Source organism: Microtus pennsylvanicus, chromosome 3, assembly GCF_037038515.1.
Source record: "Microtus pennsylvanicus isolate mMicPen1 chromosome 3, mMicPen1.hap1, whole genome shotgun sequence".
NCBI lineage: Eukaryota > Metazoa > Chordata > Mammalia > Rodentia > Cricetidae > Microtus > Microtus pennsylvanicus.
Genome location: NC_134581.1, coordinates 81946587 through 81957838, shown reverse-complemented (window position 1 = coordinate 81957838; position 11252 = coordinate 81946587). Strand labels below are relative to the sequence as shown.

The following is an 11252-nucleotide window of genomic DNA, read 5'->3' as shown; positions in this document are numbered from 1 at the left end:
GACATCATTGACTGGCTTCAATTACATATTTTATATAACTCAGAAAATTACTTTTTAAATCATTTGTCAATTTATCAAGACAGCCAAAACAGTAAAACAACAAAAGGATACTGAATACATTCATTTATTCCGAATTAAATGTATGTGAGGCTGGCTGAAACAGAGTTCGGTTCATATATATAAATATGAAAAAAAACACATAAAGGGCTTTGAGAGTTGTTCAGGCGATGATATAATTGCTATCTGCGAAGGTTCTCTGGTTATGCCAAAGAGTAGCAGTTCTCCATGGCTATGAAAGTGAGAAAACACTTCTACCTTTGGTACATTTTTTCCAAATAATCATTTATTAGCAATAACCCAACGTGTAGTGTTATCAACTGCGGCTTACAGAATTCCCTCCTCCAAATACTAAACACTGCAATATATTTCTATAAAAAATTAGTCTTTGTTCAGAGGAAACACCTTTTTTAGTAACTTTTTAAAGGAAACATTGACATCTTTATTTCTCAGGCTGTAGATCATGGGATTCAACATAGGCACAACAATGGTGTAAAACACAGATGACAATTTCCCTTGGCCCAGGGAGCTGGCTGATGATGGCTGAAGGTACATGAAAGCTGTCGAACCAAAGAAAATAGAAACAGCCATGATGTGAGAGCTGCAGGTACTGAAGGCCTTGGATCTGCCCCCAGTGGATTGAATGCGGAGAATGTTGACAATGATGAAGATGTAAGAACTAAGGATGGTCAGAGTTGGTGCTATAATGTTAAATGCACTGAAGGACAGTGCAAGTACTTCATTGATAAAAATACTAGAGCAAGAGAGCTCCAGTAATGGGAAAAGATCACAGAAGAAATGGTTTATTATAGCAGTCTTACAGAAAATCACTCTCAGCAGAAAGACAGTGTGAGCTGTGGCACTTACTAAGCCCATACCATATACCCCAGCTATCATCCTCAAACAGACTTGATAGGACATGGTTACATTGTAAAGCAAAGGATTAGCGATAGCCACATAGCGGTCATATGCCATCGCAGCCAACATGTGGCATTCTGCAACAACAAAAACACAGAAGAAGTAAAATTGAGTTATGCATTCTGAGTACGGGATGACATTCTTTTCTGTCACAAAGGTCAACAGCATTTTGGGCATAATTACAGTGGACTGACAGCAGTCAATAAAGGACAGACTGCTGAGTAAATAATACATGGGTGTGTGCAGTTGAGAACTGAACAAAATCAAGATGATCATGCCCAGGTTTCCCACAACTGTAACCAGATAGACTCCTAGAAAGATGAGGAATAGGGGCACCTGTAGCTTTGGGTTCTCAGTTAATCCAGAAAGGATAAATTCAGCCACAGCTGTATTATTTACTTCTTCCATTCTCTTTTGGAAACTCTATGTGAGAAGAAAGCTTTCCATAGAAGCATACTTTGAGCATCCATTATTTTATCGCTCAATTTATTTTGAAACAGAGTACAGACATTTTCAGGTATCTCAAATCATCTTCCATCTTCTTTTCTATCTAAACAGATTTTTCAACCCTGTGGAAATGAGACATGCATAGAAATAATCATATAGATCTTTCCGTACTTGTGAGTATTGCTACAAGAATTATTTTTACTGGTACTATTTTCCTACCACATGTAATCCATTCTAGCACACTTAATTGAAGGTTTTGAAAATTTCTCAGGTATTATTTATAGTACCTCTCTTTTGATGAAAAATTTTACTTATGGTAATATAAACACATTATCCACAAGAGATCCATAGAAATTTCTATAGTTATTTGTCAAAAAATTAAAATTGGTTTAATTTATACTAAAATTTCTATACCACCATTCTAGATAATTGGCTAAGGAAATGAAACTCCCCCCAATATACTAAAAAAGTCTGTAGATTAGAAATCAAGAAAATAAAACATCTTCTAGTGTGTAAATATATCAAGCACATAGAAAATAAGGAATTGGTTAAAGAGGTCGATTAAGTATAATTACCAGTATATCAGGGAAATGTTAGGAAACAGAAATCACAGAATAATTGAAGATGGAAGAAACTCACCAACAAACTCAAGTGAGATATATTATAATTCTTTGCTTGTTTTTTTAAAATTTATTTATTAAAGATTTCTGCCTCCTCCCCGCCACTGCCTCCCATTTACCTCCCCCTCCCCCAATCAAGTCCCCCTCCCTCATCAGCTGGAAGAGCAATCAGGGTTCCCTGACCTGTGGGAAGTCCAAGGACCACCTACCTCCATCCAGGTCTAGTAAGGTGAGCATCCAAACTGCCTAGGCTCCCCCAAAGCCAATACTTGCAGTAGAATCAAAAACCCATTGCCATTGTTCTTGAGTTCTCAGTAGTCCTCATTGTAATTCTTTGCTTAACCCTTGTTTTTCTTAGACCTGGAATTTGTTATTGCTTAACATTCACAGCGATAGCTGTCCTAATTCTGACTCATTCTAAACCATAAGGAATAGCTTCATAATTATATGGGTTGATATTGTTAACTTATATTTATTTGAAGCTGTTGCTTATATGGTAATATGAGATTTCTTATTTATATGTAATTTTATTGAAAGAAGTTATTAACAATCCTTTAATGCTTTTCTCTACTATAGTACACCTCTACTATAAACACTGAGATCCACATTATATGACAGAATTTGTCTTCCAAATTGGGAGTGTTGGAAATTTAACACCCAATACTGCCTACTAAAAAAGATGAACCTTTACAGCAAGAATAGGTTATGCTTCACTCTGATGCTGTCTTCAGAAATGGTTAATTACTACATGAAAGGATTCTAACATGGGGTTGACTTTGGTCCTTTCTTTATAACTTTCATTTGAACTCCTCTAGTCCCTAGGCCTTTATTGTATCACCATTCCAGAAAAGCAACTTAGCTTGATGTAATCTTTTGGTCTTCAGCTTATCAACCTTCAGAAATTCTTTACAAGATAAATACAGTTTAGTTCACCATGCATTACCTTCCTCTAGTAGTCTATTACAGTAAAAGAATATACCGAGACATATAACCTTCTATATCTTTGGGTCTGTTCATTGGCTTCTTTTACTGTTTATTGTCCTTTGCAAAGATACTCCAGTAAATATTAGTCTCCATCACAAAAGTACAATCATCTGTTTCTTAATCATGGTAGATCTAACCATTCTTGAGGACTTTTGACCTACTTTATCTAACTTTCCCTGCATCCCAGTTCTTGCAAGCACACTTAATTCCACTGCCTACTCTTCAGCTCTACTTGTGTTACTTTAATGTTAGCATGTCTTTGTCCTTGGTGGAGAACTCCTCAGTACTGGATTTGTATCAGTTGTCTTAAGCTCCCATTCTGAAATGCATCTTAAATATGAATAAATCATAATCAAACAGCAAAAACGTTTAATGACAGACAATTGTGTTTTCTTACCACTAAACTGAGATGCAAAGAACCACATACATTTAACATATATGTGTTCATAGGTTTATACTTCTTAATTGTGCATCTTAATTCCGCCTTGAAGCAGCATTATATCAATAATTTAGATTATAGCAAATTAGAAATTGCCAGGGAATTTATTATAAATAGTATCAATACTTATGAGCTGATACTGGATTGAGTAGATATGTGAGTTAGGATATTAACATGGGAAAATATTGAAGCAAATTTAAAAGTGTTAAGTATTGTTTCCTGTGACTATCCGGATACATAGTTAAGGGAAAAGATGATCTGCTCTTCAAGATTCTGTAGACTAAAAGGGCATAGGTAGCCAAACAAGACACAGAATTAATTATGGTATTTAGAAGTGTCCTGAAGGACTGCACCAAAATGATGATTGTTCTTATTCAGCAGATGATATTGACATAGGTATTTTATAGAATATTAAGAAATAAAACTTTTTCTTTCTTTTTTTGGACCAGTTTCATGTGACATAATTTTTAAAGAAAGATACATTGAGCATTCCCTCAGTTATAAGTTGCAATATTTCTTTAAGCTTTATTCTTGTAGACGTATCCTCTTTAACATATTTTTGTTGGTGTTAAAGATGAGATTAGTATTTTATTCAATATTTTTATCATTTCTTTTTTATTGATTTTTCTTGAGCTATACATTCTTTTCTGCTCCACTCCTTTTCTCTCTCCTCCCCTTCATCCCTCTCCCAAGGTCCCCATGCTCTCAATTTACTCATATGATCTTGTCTTTTTCTATTTCCCATGTAGATTTGATCTATGAATGGCTCTCTTAGGGTCTTCATTCTTGTCTAGTTCTCTGTGATTGTGATTTGTAGGCTGGTTTTCTTTGTTTTATGCTTAAAAACCACTTATGAGTGAGTACATACAAAAACTGTCTTTGTGGGTCTATTCAATAAATTTTAACAAATCTTTTCTAAATAACTTACCAACATGTATCATAATATTAAAATATATGGGCTTATTGAGGCTATTCTAACTCAAATAATGAGAACTATTCAATCCCAACTAGTTATTCCTAAAATCATACACATCTGAGCAACACTCAATGGGTTCCTCATGTTTTATGTGTATATTATATACACACACAATATATGTATGACATATATGATACATGTGTGTATATATGTAGCAATAACTTTTAAAGAAGTCAGTAATTTGAGAGTAGTTGGGAGACAACTGGAGAAGTAGCAAAGGAGAAAGGAAATGTTCAAAACCTTATAAATACAAAGTTTTCATATATGAAGTTCCCAAAACAATTTTAAATTGAAACAGATATTAACAAAACACTGTTATCAGTCACATTTTAAAATGGAAGTGCAGATCTTGGAATTAATATGGATCTTGACAGGTAAAAAGTCACACAAAGTAGTGTCTAAGATTTTTTACAAGCTAAGGACTTGTATCTGGACATACCTCTTCTTTATCCCAGAGAGCAAGATGTTTGGTGCTTTTCTTTTCCTTTACACTAGAAGTAAAAATAATTTTGAACATGTGATAGACAGTTTACACATAATTACCTGTTGATCCAATAGTGTTCCTTAAAGCAGGATCACAAAGTCACTTGTTCTATAAGGATTGACTGGTATAAACATTTTATATGCAGGTATAGACAACAAGAGATTAGTTAGGAAAAGAATAGTGAAAAATATCCCCTCTAGAGTCTCAACACTCAAATTGTATCTCTGGAGAAATCAACAACCAGAATTAATATATATTCCCCAGAGGTTCTCACTTCTTAATGTAGTCCAGTTTAGAGTAGTTCTGTTTAAAGTATAGACTTAGCAAGAGTATACAAGAAACACTAATGTGTATTTGTGTGTGTGTGTGTGTGTGTGTGTGTGTGTGTGTGTGTGTGTGTGTGTATTCAGGTCTTTCATAAAATAGTTTCCTCAAAAGAAAAAAAAAACAATAAAGAATGGGAAAAGGAACCAAAAGGATTTGAACTTTGAAATTCTCATTGACATCTACCAAATGTTCTTACATTGTATGAGGAAGTTGTAAAACATTTTATTTAGAAAATTTACCCAAGAATTTAATAAAATCAGCTTTCTGTCCACCCAAGTTAAAAATAATTTAGATAGATATTTTAAATTATATACAAAAAGTGGCAAACAATAGTAATAATGAAAAACTAGGAGCAGACATGTGGACTCTGGTGCCAGTTAAGGCAGATGCCACCAAGGCTACCAATAGTTACTTGATCTTTACAAGAAAAAAACATCCCAAGAGGAATATGGTGAGTTCATTCCTTCACATTTTCAAGAAGAACAATAAAAAATTAATTGTAAATGAAGAGTAAAAGTCATTAAGTATACTCTTTTCTAGATTAAAAAAAAGTGTGTAAAATATAAAAATTTCCATGAGGAGAGAATTTCCACTGAAGATAACAAATAGAACAATTGTCTGTCTCATCACTTCAGTTCAGTTGTCTTAGAATTTTTGGTTGACAATCAAAATCTAAATATCTATTAAACATTAACAGTGCACTCAGGCCTCTTTACTCTTTTCTTTGCCCTTCAAAATGTTCTTAATCAAGGTTGGTAAGGACTATCATATAGCTCACTCCATGTTACCTAATATAGTTATGCATACTTAGAAAGAATAGGATATAAATGTGTGTGTCCTAAATTCTTATATCAGTCAATTCAGACTAATGCTGTGAGATTTGTTAATACAATTAATAAAGAAGACAAGATACATAAAATATTAAGACAACTAAATCAAAGTGCATAAATGTATTTAAGGATTGGTTAGCATAAATGAGCAATGTCTAAAAAGAGCCAGGAAAATATCAATAATAGTGCCATCCCTAAACAGAAACTGGAGTTCTTTTTTTAGAGAATTTACATTCTGGAAGAGATAAGCAGTGGTAAGAAACCATCACATCGACATTTATGTAATTTTTACCTAAGCATTCAGAGTGATTATTGATTCTACCCAGTCACTAACACCCTATGGCTTAATATTCCAGAACATCTCGTGTCTTCTTCATAACTTTCTCTCCCACTGAATCAAAAAATATTTTTAAAACAAAATACAAACCATATTCACAAGGAAAGAATTTTCACTTAAGATAATGTACAGAACAATTTTCTATCTCATCACTTTAATTCTGTTAGCCTAGAATTTTAATGTGGACAACCAGACAGAAAATAAAATATATAATGATATCATCTGTAAAGAAAAATAATTTTTATTATTTTTTCCTTCTTGTACATAATTGGTCCACCTAACATCTAAAAAAATACTTTGAAAATATTGGAGACAGTAGATTACCTTGCATTCCTTCTGAATTTTTTTCTATTATTTATTTTTAAGTTATATTTTTAGAATTTCATACTAGAGTAGTGTATTTATATGATTTATAACCTTTTTTTCTCCAGACACCAAACTCTCTGTTATTTCCCACTTTCTGTTTCTGATTTCGGTAATTTGGATATTTTCTCTTTGCCTTTTGGTTAGTTTAGATAAATCGTTATCTATTTTCTTGATTTTCTCTAAGAATCAACTCTTTGTCTCATTAATTCTTTGTATTGCTTTCTTTGTTTCTTATTGTGTTGATTTCAACTCCAATTTGATTATTTACTGCCATCTAGTTCTCCTGGGGGAATTTGTTTCTTTTTCTTCTAGAACGTTCACATGTTCTGTTTACTGAGTAGCATATTATATTTTAAGTTCTTTATGTAGGCATTCAGTGTTATGAACTTTAAGAAATGAGAAAACGTACAAATATTCTAAACATCAAATATGAAGGGCCAGAAAGAAAATAAGAGCCAAAACAAAGAGGAAGATCTGAGAAAAACTCTTCTGTTGTAATGATTCAATAAAACTATGATATCACAACAGCAGTGGCTGCCTTAATGGACCACATATGGCTAAGCCTATAAATAGTTCCTATCAGATTATGGTAGGGTAGGAAGACACCTGGCTCTTCGCCTTCCGCTGATCATCAGGCTACTCATATATTCTAAAATAGGGCAGACGTTTTCTTTAGCTGTGTACTTACTAATAAACCCCATGAACTCCATTGGATAGTTCTAAATTTATGACACTGATAACCTAATTAAAATAAATGGGTTAGAAACAGTAGTCATAATGTGGGGAAGAGACTTGGAGTGTAATAGGGTAACATGGAGATAAGATGGGTGAGAGAGATAGTAGAGAGAGAGAACATATAAATTTGTCAAAAAAAACATGAAAAATATAAAACTTAATTTGTACATTACCTAAATTTGTAATACAGCCCTGTTAAAAGATTCAAGAATCACCAAAGAAACATGTAGAAACATAGTAGTGGTTGACTGCAATAACAGTGTAACACATGAAAGTAGCCTATAAGACATAGAAGAATTGTGAAGGCTGGACAAGATCTGTGTAAGAAAAACCAAAAAGACTTTCAGCAATAAGAGGATAGTTCAGCACAAAGTTTACCTCAAAGAAGTTATTGACAACCTTTAATGGCTGAAAAAAGGCATATCGTTTATTTTTTTCTAAAAGAGAATTGCCATACAAGTTGATCATGATACAGATGGAGAAAGCATATCCAAGAATGTTTGAAATTAAAACATTGTCCATGATGGTAAAACAATAACAACAGAAAGACATGGTACTGCATGGAAGGGAAGATATGAACCTTAAGAGAGTTGGAAATGTGTGGTGAATATTATCAAAGAATACTGAATGCAATTTTTAAAGAATAATAAAAATATTTTAAAGCTTAAAGGAATACTAATGAGGTAATAATAAACCCACAGTAATTAAATAATCTGCAAAGAATTTTATACAAAATCCATAAGATATTTGCATAAGAGATCTCACCGACAATTTTTTTAAAAATAAAATAAATACATTAACCGGAAAATAAAACTTAGAAAATAAGATACCAACAAAGTCATTATGTGAAGAGTAAATATGTATATGAGCATATGCTCATTATGATTAAACACCAATGATATGAATATAAGACACTTTCATACAATTAAGGTTAGGGTGATGTTGAAATGAGGATGAGGAGTAGGTAGACTCATCACACAGGACTTCTTATTGGGATAAATTGTAAAACCTTGAAACATCATAAAAACTAGCTTGAAAGCATATTGTAATTGTAGACACGCATCTTCTATGCATTCCAGTTTTGTGTCTTTCAGTTATTTTTTCCAGAATTAAAGGAAAGATTTGTCAGTATAAAGAATTGTGTGTGGTTTATTTATTTTTTTTTTTTTATTTTAAGCAGTGATTTGTGGGATTTGCTGCTCACAGGATGGAGCAATGAAGTTAATGGTCAGTTGAAGAAATGCAACCGCTGATGGCACGTCATCCCTATTTCTGAAACATGCTTTGGTATGTTCTGAATGATACTGTTGTTCATGAAAATATCTGCATATTTTTATCACCTTCCACTTTTGCAAAAATAGAATGTGCCTGGTTCGAATTTTCACCAGGCTGACAATATGGTAAGCATTGGTTTTGCTTTAGAAGATGTATTGACGTAAAGGCTGGGGAAAACATATTTGACATATTTGTTTATGTTGAAGGTTAAAGTTGTAAGGTGAGAAAATATTTGTTAGTGTAGAAATGCATGTGTGTTTATAAAGCATAAATAAAGACAGCTTGTGCTATTTTTGTGTGACCACTTGTGAGAAACTCATTTGATGATCAGATACTACTTCATTTCATTGCACCTATACCTCTTCCTATTTGGGGAAATGAGGGGTCAACAACAGCGTGAAGATTGTTGTACTGATAAAAGTACATAGTCATCTGTTCCTGTTTATCACTGCCTCTCTAGTTTAGGATAAGGTAAATATATTGTTGGAAGAAATATGACAGAAACTGTACTTTGCTTACATACTCACTAATAGAGTCCTATATACTTTCCAAATTGCCAAATCTCAGAATGACCCATTGATATTTGCAACTACTTAACTTTTTTATTATTATTATTTTCTTTTTGAAACAAGTTTCTCTGTAGCTTTGGAGTCCAACCTGGAAATAGCTCTATGTCTGCCTCTGCCTCATAAATTCTGGAATTAGAGGCAAGTGCCATCACCAGCCAGCTTCAATTATGTATTTTATACTACTCAGAAAATTACTTTTTAAATCATTTGGCAATTTATCAAGACAGCCAAAACATTAAGACAACAAAAGGATACTGAATAAATTCATTTATTCCGATCTTAATGTAGGTAAGGCTAAGCTCAAGAGAGTTGGATTCATGAATGTAAATACGAAAAGAAAAACATGCAAAGAGCTTTGAGAACTATTCAGGTAATGATATAATTGCTATCTGGAAAGGAGCTTTGGTTATGCCAGAGAGTATCAGCTCTCCATGGGTATGAAGATGAGAATTCACTTCTTCCCCAGGTACATTTCTTCCATATATCATGTGCTAACAAGAAACTCACGTATAGTGTTATTGACTGCTGTTTATGAGATTCCCTCTTCCAAATTCCAAATGCTGCATTCTTGCTAAACAAAATTAGTCTTTGTTGAGAAGAAACAACTTTTTGAGTAACATTTTAAACGCAACTTTGACATCTTTATTTCTCAGGCTGTAGATCATGGGATTCAACATGGGAACAACAATGGTATAAAACACAGATGACAATTTCCCTTGGCCCAGGGAGCTGACTGATGATGGCTGAAGATACATGAAAGCTGTCGAACCAAAGAAGATGGCAACAGCCATAATGTGAGAGCTGCAGGTACTGAAGGCCTTGGATCTGCCCCCAGTGGATTGAATGCGGAGAATGTTGACAATGATGAAGATGTAAGAGCTAAGGATGGTCACAGTTGGCGCTATAATGTGAAATGCACTGAAGGACAATGCAAGAATTTCATTGATAAAAGTACTGGAGCAAGAGAGCTCTAGTAATGGAAAAAGATCACAGAAGTAATGCCTTATTATATTAGCCTTGCAGAAAATCACTCTCAGCAGAAAGACAGTATGAGTTGTGGCACTTACTAAGCCCATACCATATACCCCAGCTATCATCCACAAACAGACTTGATAGGACATGGTTACATTGTAAAGCAAAGGATTAGCAATAGCCACATAGCGGTCATATGCCATTGCAGCCAACATGTGGCATTCTGCAACAGCAAAAGCACCGAAGAAGTAAAATTGAGCTATGCATTCTGGGTATGGGATGACATTCTTTTCTGTCACAAAGTTCATCAGCATTTTGGGAGTAATGACAGTGGACTGACAGCAGTCAATAAAGGACAGACTGCTGAGTAAATAATACATGGGTGTGTGCAGTTGAGAACTGAACAGAATCAAGATGACCATGCCCATATTTCCCACAACTGTAACCAAATAGACTCCTAGGAAGATGAAGAACAGAGGCAACTGGAGGTTTGGGTTCTCTGTTAACCCAGAAAGGATGAATTCAGCCACAGCTGTATTATTTACTTCTTCCATTTTCATTTGAGAACTCTTTGTTATATAGAGGAACTTTATATAGAGGAAAAAATTTTGAGTATCCATCCTCTTATCCATCAGTGAATTTTGAAACAGAATTCAAATATTTTTAGGTATCTCAAATTTTCTTCCATCTTCTTTTCTATTGAAACTATCAGAGATTTTTCAATCCTGTAGAAATGAGACATGTGAAGAAATAATCATATAGATATTTGCATTCTTGTGAATATTTCCATGAGAATTATTTCTACTGGTTCTCATTTCTTAAAACATGCAAACCATTCTGGCACACTGAACTGAAGGTTTCAAAAATTTCTCATGTCTTATTTATTCATCTCTCTATTGACTAAAAAATTTTACTT

The 11252-nt window shown here is 33.6% G+C and overlaps 2 protein-coding genes across 2 annotated transcripts; both read right to left on the bottom strand.

Annotated features, from left to right (window-relative positions):
- Positions 1-438: 438 nt before the first annotated feature.
- LOC142847129 (olfactory receptor 8G50-like) lies at positions 439-1386 on the bottom strand. Its single transcript, XM_075967858.1, has one exon. It carries the CDS (start codon positions 1381-1383, stop codon positions 439-441), a length of 945 nt encoding a protein of 314 aa, XP_075823973.1. The 5' UTR covers positions 1384-1386.
- An 8559-nt stretch (positions 1387-9945) lies between these two features.
- On the bottom strand, positions 9946-10890 carry LOC142847128 (olfactory receptor 8G50-like). The gene has a single exon (XM_075967857.1). It carries the CDS (start codon positions 10888-10890, stop codon positions 9946-9948), a length of 945 nt encoding a protein of 314 aa, XP_075823972.1.
- Between the last annotated feature and the right edge of the window lie 362 nt (positions 10891-11252).

Bases quoted from the DNA above. Each gene is read 5' to 3' on its own strand.
- LOC142847129 (XM_075967858.1), bottom strand. From the start codon at position 1,383: ATGGAAGAAGTAAATAATACAGCTGTGGCTGAATTTATCCTTTCTGGA.
- LOC142847128 (XM_075967857.1), bottom strand. From the start codon at position 10,890: ATGGAAGAAGTAAATAATACAGCTGTGGCTGAATTCATCCTTTCTGGG.